General features: G+C 47.3%; 1 protein-coding gene across 1 annotated transcript in view; it reads left to right on the top strand.

Annotated features, from left to right (window-relative positions):
- Positions 1 to 14610, top strand: part of KCNK5 (potassium two pore domain channel subfamily K member 5) — a 75562-nt gene extending 60952 nt beyond the window's left edge. Inside the window, exons 2-6 of the mRNA XM_086949539.1 lie at positions 758 to 869; positions 5822 to 5988; positions 7911 to 8079; positions 9036 to 12898; positions 12964 to 14610. Coding sequence (XP_086805665.1) covers positions 758 to 869; positions 5822 to 5988; positions 7911 to 8079; positions 9036 to 9850 — 1263 coding nt within the window. The 3' untranslated portion in view covers positions 9851 to 12898; positions 12964 to 14610. The remainder of the gene's footprint in view (positions 1 to 757; positions 870 to 5821; positions 5989 to 7910; positions 8080 to 9035; positions 12899 to 12963) is intronic.
- The last annotated feature ends 1773 nt before the right edge of the window (positions 14611 to 16383 follow it).

Raw genomic sequence — 16383 nt, forward strand, 5'->3', positions numbered from 1 at the left:
CTGGTCTGTCATACCCGAACATTGGAAACAAACCGGGCACTTGAGAAAGCGCAGGCCGGTCCTCGGGTGCCAGGGAGGCCTTGAAGAGCGTGTGGGCACGGCGTGCACGGCCAGGTGGCTCTACCTGCCCCAGGCAGTGGCAGTGCCCGTCCGTCTGTAGCACCCACCGCGCCACTCAAGGCGCTGGAGCTGGGAGGCTTCCCTTCCACAGCACCAGGGCGCCTAGACGCGTCGCTGTGGTACAGGCACGGCGGCCTAGCTTGATCATCTGTGATCACATTTACCCTAAAGTGCCCTCCATGCAGAGCTGTCTTTACACAATCATTTCCCAGTCGAATTCTGTACTCCTTCTATCGACGACAGAAGGATGAACGCCTGAGTCGGCTTCCATAGGATTCGAAGGTATCATTCAAGCACTTAATTCTTTCTGTGTTGACAGGGCCACTCTTCAGTTCTCACTCAGAATATACAGGTAAAGTTGGTCACGACATTGGCGACCTAGATCGGTCACTTGAGAGCTGATTTGAGGATCTGCTAATAGCCATTGCTGTATGTTACGTTGCTGAGATTTATGTAGTGCTTTATTTCTGTTCGTATCGGCTCAAAGCACTGTTCAGGTTTTTGCACACAGCCCTTAGTTCCTTTCCTGTTTCATCAGTAAAATGCATGTTGTAAGTTCTTGACTGTAATTCTGTTGAACAGTTTTTTCTTCTGTTCCTTGGCATTAACACTCTTCTTTTCTTGTGTTTGCCCTCAGGTTGTTTCAGCAGCCCAAGGTCAAGGGGTGACGCTCTCCGGGAACTACAGCATCAAAACATGGGACTGGCCCAACGCGGTCATCTTTACTGCCACAGTCATCACAACCATCGGTGAGTCTCACGCATTGCGCGTATGTAGCCGAGGTATCGTAGGGTCTCACGCATTGCGCGTATGTAGCCGCAGTATCGGAGGGTCTCACGCATTGCGCGTATGTAGCCGCAGTATCGGAGGGTCTCACGCATTGCGCGTATGTAGCCGCAGTATCGGAGGGTCTCACGCATTGCGCGTATGTAGTACTTCATGGCAGGGCACAGCTCAAGTAGAGAGAGGTGTCACCATTTGGCATCCTCTTTTACGTTACTGAGGGATACTCGGAGACTAGACTTGCAGTTATCAGCTGCAGAGTTTATCCCTGCTTTAAATACATGTTTAAAAAAGGAAAGTTGAGAAAAAAATTAAAAGATCTGTAAACCTGCATACGTACTTTATTGCTTGTCACGATCTACCACTATTGTCTGTTATTCTGTTGGGAAGTTTTGCACGAAGGTAACCTGTCCGTCTTTTTCTGATGGATACTGTAATCTAACCACAGATTCCTCATCTATAGAGCTTCATAAAGATCCAGACTGATCGGGAAGATAGGTTTTCAGCCTATCCCCTGCGCACCAGTCTGTGGCATTGCGCGGCCCGTGCCTTCTCTTCTGCCCTGTAAATGACCACTGGAGCTGCCTATAGGTGCCACCCAAGCAGGCCGACGTCCTTTCCTTCTATTCCTTCCTACGCGGCTCCGGAGCTGGTGTCTGCTTTGTCTCGTCAGTTGAGGAGCTTTTTCCATTCACATTTTTGTCCAGTGTGCAAGGGAACTTGTCCCCTCCTAAAACTACAGGGTTTAAGCCTTGTAGGGACTGTTGCAAACAAATGGCTGTGGATTTTAATCGCTGCAGATTCCGAAGCACCGTGAATTCCAGGGTCTAGTGAAGCAACATGTTGAGGTGTTTCAGGAATGGCTTGCTCTACCAGCTAACAGCAGAGTACAAAGTTCCCCAGGGAGCGTGTAACAGTGTGGAGCAAGAAGTTGGTATTGTAAATACCGTGGCTGCGAAGGAAGGGTTCCCTAGTCGGAACTTAGAGAGCCTCACACACCCAAAGTAATAGGCGTGAAACACACCCTTACTAGAGGGTGTCCGGTGTCATCATCGGCTCACTGCCCCTCGTCAGACCGGCGCTGCAATGTCTGACGGAGTCCCCAAAGGTACTCTTTGTGTTGACCACACTAGGGGGTAGAGTTATTGTTCTGTATACCTTTACGGTCTCTAAACTCCCCTCCCACCCCTTTTAACTAAGGAATCAGCCACGTTATTAAAGTTGGAAGTGGACTGATTACCTTTTTTATTACTTTCACTCACTATTGCACTGACTACACCTTTCTTCATCCTCACCCACACCATCGGCAAGGAACTAAAGAACCCCGTCAAAAGAGTACCTTTGGGGACTCCGTCAGACATTGCAGCGCCGGTCTGACGAGGGGCAGTGAGCCGATGATGACACCGGACACCCTCTAGTAAGGGTGTGTTTCACGCCTATTACTTTGGGTGTGTGAGGCTCTCTAAGTTCCGACTAGGGAACCCTTCCTTCGCAGCCACGGTATTTACAATACCAACTTCTTGCTCCACACTGTTACACGCTCCCTGGGGAACTTTGTACTCTGCTGTTAGCTCTACTTTAGGACATGTACACTGGACCCCATTAAATATCGTCCTCTTCTGTTCCCCCGTTGCTAAAAAAAAAAAAAAAAATTGCTCTACCAGCTCCCACTGGCACGCTTTCGCCCCCTTGGATCCATGGAGGCCCTGGACGCCATCTGTTCCTCCTAAACCTGCTTTGGTTTCAGTGCCGTCACCACACCCAGCACCATGATTCATGCCAGTTGCTCCCACATTGTCACCGTACTGCCAAAATTGAAGGAAGATGTATGCCCCATTATTCTGTCCTATCTCGAACCAAAACCGTCTCCAGCTCGGCCAAAGCTGTGTTCTAGCTCCTGTCCAGGGCTCCGGTCCTCCTCAACTCTAACTGGGTGGCGGACTCCACAGGGGATAGAAATCTGTTGTAATCTGGTGGCGCGGGGGCGTGTGAACCAGCTGCTGTTGGTTGGAAAGGCAGGAGGAGAACCAGTGAAGGACACTGAGTTCAGTGGTGAGGCTATTAGATCCTGCCTCACAGAATTTTTTAAATGGCTAAAGATGAATCCGCTTAAATGCAATCCGGATAAATTCTAGATTGTCCTCTTTGTTCTGCCCTATGTGAACAATTGGAGCCAGTGGTGGGACAAAGAATTCTCACACCCCACCCTCCTCTGGGCTGCCCAATCCACAGTCAAGAACTTGGGTATCCACATCGGCAATACGCTCTCTATGCGGTCACAGGTTCTGGCGCTGGTGGGAACCTGTTTTGGTTTATGGCAGATGCTGAAAAAATTCCTTCCGCTTCTCCCCCTGGATTCCAGGAAGTTAGTGGTGCAGGCGCTGGTCACGTACAGGCTTGACTACGCTAACGCTCTCTACTTGGGACTACTGGACTTCCTTCACCAGCGCCTCCAAATGGTGCTAAACGCGGCAGGCAGGGCGATCCTCAGACTGAACCCTAGGTCGCATATGACCCCCATCTTAAGGCCTTACATTGGCTCCCTGTGAGGGAGTGAATGAAATTCAAGGCCAGTCTAGTCTTTTTCATAGCGTTCCACGGCCTGGACACCGGTTATCTTAGAAAGCGAGTGTGCCGATACACACCCTCCAGGGCACTTCGTTCATCCTCTGCCAATATGGCCTGCATTCTCAAAACACGCTTGGCGCGGAAAGGGGGTAAGTTCTTTCGGCCTGTGTGGTGCACAAGCATGGAACAAATTGCCGGCGGCCTTGAGAGCAACTACTGATCTTTCTCCGTTCCGGAAACGGCTGAAAACTCTGCTTTTCAGGAGCTAAGCCTTTACTAGGCAGCTTTCTGGGACCCTCCAGCGCTGGTATGCTCCTGTTGGAGCAGCTGTGCGCTTGATAAATTCTGATAATTCATTCATTCATGGTGAATCCCATTTGAGACTTAAGGGTGCGTATGAGGGTGGGATGGCCTATTGTGTCAAAGGCAGCTAAGAAGGCAGCAATAGGAGGCAGGAGGCCTCTTCATCTCTGGTTAAGAGGGCATCATCTATGATGTGTAGGGTGGTGGTCTCCACGCCGCAGCGTGAACAGAAGCTAGACTGGGAGTCGTGCAGGGGATGGTTGGCATTGGTGTGACCTTGAAGCCACAGTGGGACCTTGACTTGGTCCTTAGCTTCCTTAGAGGTCTGCTTTGGAGACGTGGCACAGCGGTCCTCAGCTTCCTTATGAGTTCTTCTTTGGAGACGTGGCACAGCTGTCCTCTGTCTCCAGACCCTGAAGAAGGCCTTGCTCATCAGCATCACCTCAGCTCCTCATGTGAGTGAGCTGCAAGCTTTATCAGTCCTATAGCGCCTACTTTCCGGATAAGTCGGTAATGAGGAATAAAGCGACCTCTCTACTGAAAGGTGGGACTGCCTTGCATGGTGGACAGTCCATCACTCCCCTCACCCCTCGAAAGAGGAGGAGAGAACCAATCACTTTGAACCCAAACGAGCACTCTGCTTTTACATTGATCGTACCAAAGACCATCGGGTGGACTGTAAGCTCTTTACAGTTTGAACATACACCATGACAGCGCATCATTACAATGAACCGCTCCATCTGATTTACCTCTCCTGCTGACTCCCACCCCCACAACAGGACCTCACCTCGCTCCTCCCCTGGTTGTATGTCGGAACCACGGTGGCATTTACTGCGCCTGCCTTAACAGTGGGGTCCGAATTACAACTGCTTCTTTGCGATGCATTCCTTTACCATGCTCTTTATGGGTTTCTCTGTGGTAAAGAAAGGCAGGGTCGTGCAGAAAAGGACTTAATCCTGGGAGATACTCCTTGTGCATTAAGATCTGCTCATTCCACAAGGGCCAAGGCTGCCGTCACTGTGCTGGCACACCTGTATTGGGTATTTGTTAGGCGACAACCTAATTTCCGCCTAAGCTTTAATTACATTGGTGACTATTTAGTAGTTCTCATGAAACCTCAAACAATATTCATATGAAAACTGCTACATATAGCTCCGAATGTGCTCCTGAAGTTTTGTTCTAAGTTGTTCCTGGCATAATGCGCCCTTATATTTGTAGGTTTTACTTAGCTTATTTCTCCTCTTATGTGGCCATTGTGTATGGGACCATTGCTCCTGTGACTCCGAGCCTATGAGTGCCTCAGCAGAGTTCTTTTATGCACTACTAAAGGCCACACCATCTTTGGGAGAAGCCCTACAAAATCTTGTTTCCCTGATTAATGCACAACGCAAAAGTTGGGTATGGCCTGGAAGCTTGCATTTCACTGCTGTGCGGCGCTTCGTTCTCGTAAACCAGATTTCTTGACCTGTGATTGGTCCTGCTCCAGTCCACAAGAATCTGGGAGTCATCAAGGATACCGATTTGGCTCCCCAGGAGTCTGCTATTGTTATGCACATTTCAGCAACCCCAAAAATCTCAATCGTGTTACCCCATAGTGGGACAATATCAATAAACTGGTTGCTCGCTAGATTTGGCAACTCCCACTAAAAGTTTAATCCCTAAGAGCTCAGCATTGATGTCTCTCTTATCCTGACTTGCAAAGTTTATTTGCATTGAGCGCTTGTGGACCATCTCGTTCTATGGAGACTAGAGACCCATCGACACACCAGGGGTGCCCACCCACCACAAGATACCGCAGTAGGTGGAGTGGTCTTGGTTGCTTTGGATTACCTCTGTGGGAGGGTGGCTTCTCAAGCCAGCATTACACACACGCACAGTGTTTGTGGACCATCCCACTGCACAAAGACTAGACCTACACAGAGAAACCAGGGGCGCTCACCCACCACAAGATACCACGTTGGGTGGAGTGGCCCTTTCTGTAATGTGATATCTGTCGTTGTAATGGTAAACATTGCGTTCTTTCTGATCAATTTCTTCTTCCTTCCAGGCTATGGCAATGTTGCCCCCAAGACCTCCGCCGGACGCCTCTTCTGTGTATTCTTCGGCCTCTTCGGGGTGCCTCTCTGCCTGACCTGGATTAGTGCTCTGGGCAAGTTCTTCGCTGGACGGGCCAGGAGACTCGGCCAGTTCATGAGAAAGAGAGGTGTGGGTCTGGTAAGTTTTACGTCCGCATCCTGGCTCGCGGATGGGAAAGTGGATTCTAAGAACCCATAGCTATGGAAGAATGAGTGCTTCAAGAAATATACTGTAGTGTTTGTAGTGAAGTGACCGGTCTTGTGGTTTATATTGTGATCTGTGGTTTTGTCATGTCCCCATTTTGGTGTTACAGACACAAATGAGAAGATGAGCATTTTGCATGTCTTGCGCTCAAGTGCAACAAATACCATATTGATTGTGAGATTGTGTACATTGCGTGCTAAAGGGTGTAGAGATCTGGTCCCGGGCAATGGTATATCAGCATGGCAGAGTAAGGACAGAGCCTGCTTCATTTCACGACTTACCTCTAAAAGCATGATATACCCATGGCGACCCATGCACATCATGTGGATTAGAAAGGGTCGCTGTCACGCCTTGCTCGATTTCTTATTCAGGATCCCCTTACCCTTTGAGTGTGGTTTGTTGCTGCGTCTGAAGTGTGTTTGGCTGTTCTGCTGGTCTTGTCCATGGTAGTGATTTGCAGTCACCTGAGCGGTGGTCGGTAGATGATGCCCCTGCATCCAACTAGTTTGGTTTTAGCGAGGTGTCTTTGCCATTGGCTCCTCTGTGTGAGAGGAGGCTTTGATGCCGCATTGAAACAGACCTTCATGAAGTTATTAGATGAATCCTTAAGAACCCTCCAGCATTGGCATAAAGGAACTAAGGCTGGAGGCACATCCAGGAGGGACTAACCAGGCATTTTTTAGTTTGAACATACACCATGACAGCGCATCATTACAATGAACCGCTCCATCTGATTTTCCTCTCCTGCTGACTCCCACCCCCACAACAGGACCTCACCTCACCTCGCCCCTCCCCTGGTTGTTTATTTGTTTATTTTGGAAGTTTTATAGAGCGCGAACAAGATCCTTACGGATATCAGAGCGCTTTACAGACAGAGTGTGACTAAACATGCAGATGACTAAAGATTAAGCAAAAGCGGAAACGATTAAATGGTTACAATATAAATAAAAACAATGTATGAAGGACAAAGATGCAGGAGGCCAATAGACATACAAAATACAATCTAAAATAGTCTCATTAAGGAAGTATTGAGTTACCAGATTACAATAGTCAGAAATCATGTAAATTTGGCTAGGAGGAGAGCTTTTACTTCTTTTTTGAAGGGTGCTGTATTGCGCCTGCCTTAACAGCGGGGTCAGAACCACAACTGCATCTTTGCGATGCATTCCTTTACCATGCGAGTCATTGAAAATGGCCTGTCTTGGGGAAAGCGCTGAACTTAGAATAGTATAATTTACTATTTCAACTCTGGTCTGCGCAACAGTAGGGAAAGTGTGGGATTTAAAGTCATTTCACAAGGCAGTGACCGAGTAAATGGAACCTTTCGATGCAGAAATGTCTGGATTGAGGCATGACCAGCAGCAGTTGACTTTGGTTTTAGCCGTCTGTGGGGAAATATCAAACTGTATCTTACAGAAAGTATGATGGCTTGAACAAGTAATTAAAGGGGCGTGATTTACAGAAGTAAACAAAAAGGCAGACTTGCCCTTGCAGGCATGTTCGGCAGCATGGCCTGTTTTGCTTGTGTTTAGACCCCTTCCTTTCTGTACCTCGCATCTTTTGCTGGGCTTCGAAGAGTTTTCCATCAATCAATCAATACTTGTATAGCGCTGCTAATCACCTGTGAGGTTATCCAGGCACTAGGTAGCTGGTCTCAGTTGAAAAGCCAGGTCTGGAGTCTCTTCCTGAATTCTTCCAACAAGGGGGGGGGGTGCCACACTGTGCAGTATTGTTCCCTGTGGCAATGTTTTACCTGTGAATCCCAGAGTGGTGATAGGGCGGCTGCAATATCATGCTGGGGGCTGAAAACCACCAAAGTCTGACCACCTTCTTCTCTCTTCTCCTGCTGCAAACAGAGAAAGGCGCAGTTCATCTGCACGGCCATCTTCATCATCTGGGGCGTGATGGTGCACCTGGTCCTTCCGCCCTTCATCTTCATGGCCACCGAGGGATGGGACTACATCGAGGGCCTCTACTTCTCCTTCATCACCATCAGCACCATTGGCTTTGGCGACTATGTTGCTGGTAAGTTGAAGATCTGGGGGACATTCCTGTGCGTCATTGCTTTGTCCCCCTCCTCTGCGCCTTGTTGCCCCCAGGAATGTTCGACCTATACAATAATACATTCGTTTTTAGATAGTGCTTCGTACTACACTTCTGCCATTTGGAAAGGGCTGAGAGTAGCAAATGTGGTTCTATTGCTTAATGGTTCTCAATTTACCTGCCTCAAGGATAGAAGGCTGTGAGTGACATTCTGGGATTCTAGCTTGACTGTCCTCTCGCCACATCTGTTAGTGGCATATTTTCTGCGCCCTGAATTTTCCTTTCTGCAGTCAATGCCCATGCCTGTATACGTAAGGCACGCTGCCAGCTTCATAATCCTCCTTTTTTCCTATACATAAGCAACCCAATATGTATACAGGAACTCTAAATATTGCTTTAATTTGGTTTTCTTAGTCTCGTAACTTACTTTTTCAGGTTTGTAGCATGCCCAGACTACTCCACTGAAAGCCCATTTTTAATTAAATAAGAAGAAATGGTTGTTTGTATATGTACACTAGTGATATGCTTCTGTAACATAGGTGTACATTACTTATGATTTAATTTGATTACAACTTCTTTTTGACTTATGGCATGCCACCCCACATAATAAGTAATTCCTTGTACGCCTCTGTCAGTGTGTCGTGTAGATCGTTCACATGGCATGAATCCAGTTTTATCCCCCACACTCCTCAACATAAAAGATTACAATGCCTTGACAGGTCTCTTTAGCAGTATATTTCTGGTGAAGGTCTTTTGGGCTGGAGAACTGCTCCGGATGCAAAACCGAAACCTGGTCCTGAAGATCTACCTGGGAAACTTGAAAGCTGCAGTAAATCTTACTAAAGTAGTCTGGTTGTGCACAAAACCTTCTAAAGGCCAAAATAGTTTTCCTGAAGTCTGTTTTTCCTGGCTAAGTGTGTTCTTTCTTCTCTCCTCAGGTGTCAACCCCAGGATCCGCTACAGCGTCCTGTACCGATACTTCGTGGAGATGTGGATTTACATGGGACTGGCCTGGCTCTCCCTCTTCATAAACTGGAAGGTCAGCATGTTCGTAGAAGTCCACAAAGCCATCAAGAAGCGGAGGAAGAAGAGGAAGGAGTCCTTCGAAAATGACCCTGAGCCTAAGGGGGCGAAGGCTCTTGCTGTGGCGAGCTCGAAGGATGTGAAGATCTTCAGTTTCTTGTCAAAGTCGCAAGAAACGTACAACGATCACATGAAGCAGATTGGCAGAAAGTCGGCCAAGGCTATTTGTGAGCAAATCACGGCTGAGAGTAAAATGGCGAACGGACAAACGCCGACCAAATCAAGTTCTCAGAAGCACCTCACAGACTTCCAAGTGAAATATACAAAGGACCATGGGACCTCTTTTGACGAGATTGCATTTTTCAATGGCAACAGGAAAGAGAGTGGTGTGCGGCCTCTCAGTAACAAGGATACCACCATGTTTGTAAACCAGTTGGATAGGATCAGCGAAGAAGAAGGGGAGTTGTGGGATGCCCGGGAAAACCGCCCGCTGATCTTTGAGAACGCCAATATAACGTTTGTCAATGAGCTGGGAGAGGATGATCTTTCAGCTGATGAGAAATCAAAGTCCTCCAATGAGGAAAACGCAGTAGAAGTGGAGACTGCTCAGAATGAAGACAAAGAGTCTTTCACCGACGAATCTTCTGTTTCTAGCAGCGAGGAAACTTCGGTCTCCTATGAGCAGCTTAGGAACGATTACAAAGTTGACAACGTAACTGTCACCACGTGACACACCGTGCCGAAGACTAGTATTTTAATCCATAAAATGAGTCCCTGACCAAAAACAAGGCAGTCCTATGGTTCTGCCAGACATGACCAGCAATTCTGTTTTTTTTTGTGTGTCTATTTTAACAGTGCAAGAAAATTAGCAACCCTATGCTTAAAATCTTTGGTCTTCGACCTGAGCCAATTGATAACATTGAACCAGTTCTACAAGTGATTTGATATTTGAGAAGACAAGCACTCCTACACTGAAAGCAGAAGTCATTTGAGTCCACCCCATAGAGGACAACTAATTCTGAAACTGAACTACGTGCAATTTTAAAGAAGCAAATTTGGGGTTGGAGGACTCTTTTTAATAGGTTGATTGGTTTATAGCTCGCGTCAATGCTATTGAGAATCCCTTATCTAGCCCATCTTGGTCTTACTGTTCTAATGACTGCCCTTCCAGTGTGCCTGGAGACCTGGTTTAGTGCTGCTATGCAACATATTTTTATTGAGACGGTGGTTGATGCCGAGCATGATCAAAACACATGAGCAAGAACGCTGAAAGGAAACTCTGATGGGAGCAAAGAGCAGTCTCCCACTCAGTTCCCCGAAGAAATACTTGAAAACGACAAGGGAGACTTTGCCTCTACCTCATGTGGCTGATGTATGCGTGTTGGCTACCCATTTGACAAGACCTTCTTCAGGGTTCCGTATTGTTTAGTGTGATGTCCATGTTGGTGGAACTTCACGACCCACTGCTACGTTTTCCGATGCAGTGAACTTCTATCCCTCGCGGATGTAGAACACTTTGCTTTGACCGGTACTGACACGTTCCGTGAACTGATGAAGAGGACGATGTTTTATAGTTCGAAACATGTCACAACTCTGGTATTTTTACGGGGCTTTTGTGCATGATGTTGATCAAAGTGCAGTTGCTGGGCATTCTTACGGTTATAGTTTTTGTTTTACTCCTCCTGCAGGATTCCAGCTTCATCGCACTTCAGTTTTAGACGCCTCTGACATTCTGACTCAAAGTGCGCAAGTTGCCATAGTGTTTAGTATTTTATTCTTAATGTATTAATACTTTTGTACGGAATTTGCTCACTCCTGAATGTTCGCACACTTTAAAAAACTAGACTCTGGTTTTGACAATAGGAAGGTTAGTTCCTGATGTTTAATCCCCAATCATGGCTTCCTAGGGCATGGCCTCAAATATTTTTAAAAGTATGATGAAAACAACAGTGTTTCCTCTGGTTTGGAGATGCGTGCAGTTTAAAATCGTGCAGCTTGCTGCAGTCGCTGCACACGTTGTGTTGTCACTTGCCGCGAAGGCAGAGAACCACATACACTGATGGAGAAGGGCATACATGAACACTCCCTCCTCAGCCTTGTATTGACCTCCTCAAGTAGTAGGGACCGCCACTACTCCTCCCTGTCCATGCCCACCTCCCTGCATCTCCGCTGCTTGGCTTTGAACTCCTTCAGGAGCTGCAGGGGGTTCACTGGGAGTCCCAGACTTTGCGGTGGGTGGGGTGGATGGAAGAATCCTCACCTCATCAACTCCTCACACCCTGTCACTGTAAGAGGGGCCTCCCTGAGGTCTGTACACAGCAGCAACAATCCTGTGTCCTAACCTCTCATTTACTGTGATAAATTCTTCGAAGCGACAAGGTATTTGTGGGGGCATTATCCAAAGTGTTGTCTCCCAATTTTAATGTTGCTATGTTTTTATTTTGACTTGTTTGAAGTTGCCCTTTTATTATTTTATTGCCTCTTACCATGTTCTTCTTTCCGTATTTGTGAATGTACACCTTGGATATGCACTCACCTTGCAAATTCCTAACACTGAAGTCACTCCTAACATCTTTATTTATTTGTTTGCTGTCTGAGGTGTCTTGATGCTGTCTCTGAACATGAGGTCCCGGCTCTTCATGCCCATGTGTGGTTGTGTCAGATATTTAATGCTGCTTGTAGCTTGAACTCTGTGCCGAGGTCTTTGAGTGGTGTTGCTGGCCAAGTGAACTGCTAGAGCAGGTTGACCTATTGGAATCGCTCTTGCAAAGTGTCGATAAGAAGAGTTTGGTGCACGGAAACCCTTCGAACCAATACAGGGAGCACAGGATGTATGTACAAGAGGGCTGACTGATCCGGGCCAGCTGGGGCGGTCTTTGGGAAGAAAGAGTGCACGCACCAGTTGAACTCCTCAGGTGGACATTTTTAATGGTCCATCCTTTGTGTGTAGGCAATATTGGTTCTGCTTGCTAGGTGGACGGCGACAGAAGCTGATTTTTGGTTCCGATGCACAAGGAAAGTGGTTGAAAATGAGTTTCTCACTGAAGTCTGTTAAGGTTGCTATGCATTTGTATGCATCCATCACCCCTTTGCACAAGTAGACAGAAATCCTTTTGAAGCCAAGTTTAGCATTCCTAGTCGCGTCTAGGACATTTTTCAGTTGGCAACAGACACATTACCGGATGTTTGACAGAAGCCGCAGTACATCCCCTGGTGGGTCCCGGGTGGCCATTTCCCTCGGTTTCATGCACGTGCTCAGTCTCCGGCCCAAGATGGCGCCGCTGGGCGGGAGGTCTGCATCACTGCTTTACGATGGAAGTAAAGCTCTGAGTGTGTTGCACCTGACAGCGGAATGTCCCCCCCCCCCCCCCCCCCCCCCCTCCTGGATCTCTTCCGCCTAAAAGCAGGCTGTGGTGAGCGGATCCAGCTGTCTGCTTCAGCTGCTGCGGGTGAAATGCTATAGGTAATAATAAATCTTTCTGTTATCACATAAAAATGGAATGTCCTCGCAGCCTCGTCAGTGTTTGAAAGTAGATCTCTCTCGGCAGCTGTTGCAAATTGTTTAAAAACACACAGAGGTAATTTTTTAGGCGTTTATACAAGAAATGCATCTTGGTGGCCCCCCAGGCTTTGGGAATCGTTTGGCTGCACTGAACATTAGGCCTGACGTTTGCATCGCTTGGTTTTTGTCTTGCCTGGCGCTTGCACCTCTTGGTTTTTGTTGTGCCTGGCGCTTAAATCTCAGTTGGTTTTTGTCTTGCCTGATGCTTGCATCTTTGTTGGTTTTTGTCTTGCCTGACGCTTGCACCTCTGTTTTCCCCCCCCCCCCCCCAGACATGGCAGCCAGTGCACAGCTCGTACACTGCCTAGTGGCCAGGAGGAGAATGCTGCACTGTAGTGCCTCAACGCCTTGTCTCCTGTCTTCCATTGTTACAACGCTACCTTTGTAGAATGATAGTAGGCACTTTCGGAATACTGCTTGAAACCTTCGGCTTCATGTTCCTGTAAGTAGTGGCCTGCAAAGCGTTTCATATTTTGACTGACAGAAATTTGAGCTTATGGTCACAGGTAAACCTCCAGTGTTAAGACAATCTATTTGAATGTTGGCGCAGAGGGGCTGGGGCCAGATTACAAGGAGTATATTCTGTTGCTGACCGTGCCGGCCAGCAGCCAGCACACTGATGCCAACGGCGGATAACTAAAGGGGTATCAGAAATGGCAACTCGCATGCTGATGGCCACTTACTTTCGTTATGTACCCTGACCTGTGATTTAGACCGTTAACTCCGGGGGGAGTGCCAATCACTCCAGTGTGCATGGACTTAGCAACAGTCTGAACTTGTCTTTATCCGAACTGCGATTAGGTGGCTGTGCGTAGCCAATAGCCGTACCACCAGTGCGGCATTATTTGCGTGTCCACCCAAGCCTTACAGAGCGTAGTCTGCAGTGATGGCGTCTGCATCTTCAAGTACCTCATCCTTCAAGGGAGGTTTGTGGAAGTGCGAGACATCTGTCAACAGTCAGCCATTTTTGGCTTGTGCTTTGTTGTCCTTCAAGTGATGATATGATGGTTTATAAATGTGCTGTTGCAATATTGCTCACCATAGTGACAGTGGTGTAATACACAAAGATGGGCCCCGGTGCATAATGTGATGAGGGGCCCCGGAGTCTGACATCACCCTAGTTCAGAGGCCTTGGGTTGAATGGGTATGGGCTCCCCTGGTCACAGTCCTGCACACTGGATTTCAAGTGGACAAAGCTATTTGGGTCCTTTTTTGGTGGTTTCTCTTCATCGGTGTCTTTCTGCACACTGCTGTTGACTTTCTCCAGGTGCTTGCTTACGAACTTATGCCTACTACATCTCCTGGGGCCTAGCCATCAACCAGGACTCTACCCACCTCTGTCCTGGGCTTTTCTTTCAATCCCCAGGTGCAGGAGCTCTTTCAGTCTTTAGCCCATGAGCTCTTGGCTGCTTCTTGAAAACCTTTTTTTCTACAAGATTTCACAAAGATCTGATATTAGATGCCACTCGTTCAGAAGGATTTCTCCAATCTGAATCTGAACACCCCTGAATGTATGTCTGAATACATGTATATTCTGTTAGATATAGGGCTGCTTGTGCTAAAGGGGTAAACATTACTTGCCGAAAACTAGACCTCCTTTTAGTATTCTAGCTACTTTTGTGACACGTTTGTAGGGAGACAAACTCTGCTCTATTTGTGCCTTGACTTTTACAGAATCTTCAGCTTGCCTTCCATGCAAGAAGCACTCCACACTGTTCTAGCTCCTCGTGCGGAGCAATAGGCTGCTATTTAACCGACTGGCTTCGGCCATATTACCCTCATGTCTTTAGGGTGTGGGGGATTGCCAAGTCTTACATTGTCCTTCGAGTGCCGCTTCCCTATAACCTGCACAGTGTAGGGCCCAGGCAGTGAAGGTCGATCCTCTTCAGTGTGTCATTGTTTGACCTAATTCAGTATTAGTGATGGAATATGTTTTTTCTATTTAGGCTATCCTGTATCAAGATTTGCTCATGCCTTGATAGTGTTGAAGGTCCTGGGTTACGAGTTGATGGGGAGGGAGGAGACAGCGGGGGGAGATGTGATGACTATGAGGAACATATTGCCCATTGATGGACCGCGTATCCCTTTCATCTTCTCTTTGAGTCCATCATGTCTCTTCCCACATATGGCATGTTTCAACCATACAGGAGTTTTCATGCCCTGAAGACGTGCCTGTTCCTCCTTCGGGCCATGCCGAAACGAGACCCATCTGCTTTTTTCATGTTGAAAATATTAATGTAGGTAAACTTCTGCTCTGTGAAATGAGGGAAGAACTTAACTTGAGTCTCATTAGTTGGGGCCGTTTCCAGGTGTCAGGTTGAAGACAGATTGTTTTCACCCCTTCCTCCCAGCCCCTTTTTATTGGGTTTGGGTGGTACACAAGGGTTTGTTTTCCCGTGATAGGGCAGGCTAGGGAGGTGTGAAGGTTGGAGTAATTGCCCCGCGACAGCTACACGTGTGTGTGTGTGTGTGTGTGTGTGTGTGTGTGTGTGTGTGTGTGTGTGTGTGTGTGTGTGTGTGTGTGTGTGTGTGTGTGTGTGTGTGTGTGTGTGTGTGTGTGTGTGTGTGTGTGTGTGTGTGTGTGTGTGTGTGTGTGTGTGTGTGTGTGTGTGTGTGTGTGTGTGTGTGTGTGTGTGTGTGTGTGTGTGTGTGTGTGTGTGTGTGTGTGTGTGTGTGTGTGTGTGTGTGTGTGTGTGTGTGTGTGTGTGTGTGTGTGTGTGTGTGTGTGTGTGTGTGTGTGTGTGTGTGTGTGTGTGTGTGTGTGTGTGTGTGTGTGTGTGTGCGCGCGTGTGTGTTGCCATCAGATTTAAAAAGAAATATGAAACGCATGTTGCTGGTACGAAAGCTCTCAGTTGCTACTCTGAGCAACCCTGGCATATGGGCACATTCAAGTCCGCATTTTTGGAGACTCAATCTGGTGTATATGGTTTGGAGAGGGAGGGTGAGGTGAACAGAGTATACCCTGACCTTATTTCCTCTCTCCTTCCCAAGGGAAGCCTGTCCAAAAATGGCCTTCTTATTAGCACACGCCCAAAGTTTACATTCCTCTTGCAACAAGTGCCTTTACCTGTCACCTTCCCTTAATTTTCATGCACTCGAACTTGTAATGCCTTAAATGTCTTGTCATTACTTCTGAGCCTGTAGTGCATATGGTGAAAAGGCCCCACGGTGACACTCCGAAAGACGCAACGCTCCTATGGTCTGTGTGCATGTGTCCTCCTGTACCACTGGAATCACACTGTATGTAAATATTTGATGGTTCTTTGTAAGATATTGTAATTTATTTTATGATTTTGCAATAAAAAGTGAAGAAAAAGTAATGGTCTGTGCGTTTTGAATTCAGTGTTACCAAAATGAAAATGATACAGGTTGTATATTTACATGTGCAAACTTCTATTCCCTACACTCTTTATGCAATAAAACCATAGACAGCCAAGAGACAAGTCTTTGCCCTTGTGCAGCATGTTGATGGAGATACATCCTCGGAGCACTCTGTCTCGGTCCTATCAAATGGAAGGTGCTAGTTCAACCCCCACCCTCCTTCAGCCAGCCCCCAGCAACCATTTGATATATTTATTTACACCCCAGATGCACAGTGGGATCCACAGAAATATAACCTTTCATAGCTATTGTGAAAGTAAGTTTCAGTTCTATTAAGGACCTGGAGGCGAGGATTATTCTTTTCCTTAGCTTTTATTTCA

Source organism: Lissotriton vulgaris, unplaced genomic scaffold, assembly GCF_964263255.1.
Source record: "Lissotriton vulgaris unplaced genomic scaffold, aLisVul1.2 SCAFFOLD_549, whole genome shotgun sequence".
In the NCBI taxonomy this organism is placed as follows: Eukaryota; Metazoa; Chordata; class Amphibia; order Caudata; family Salamandridae; genus Lissotriton; species Lissotriton vulgaris.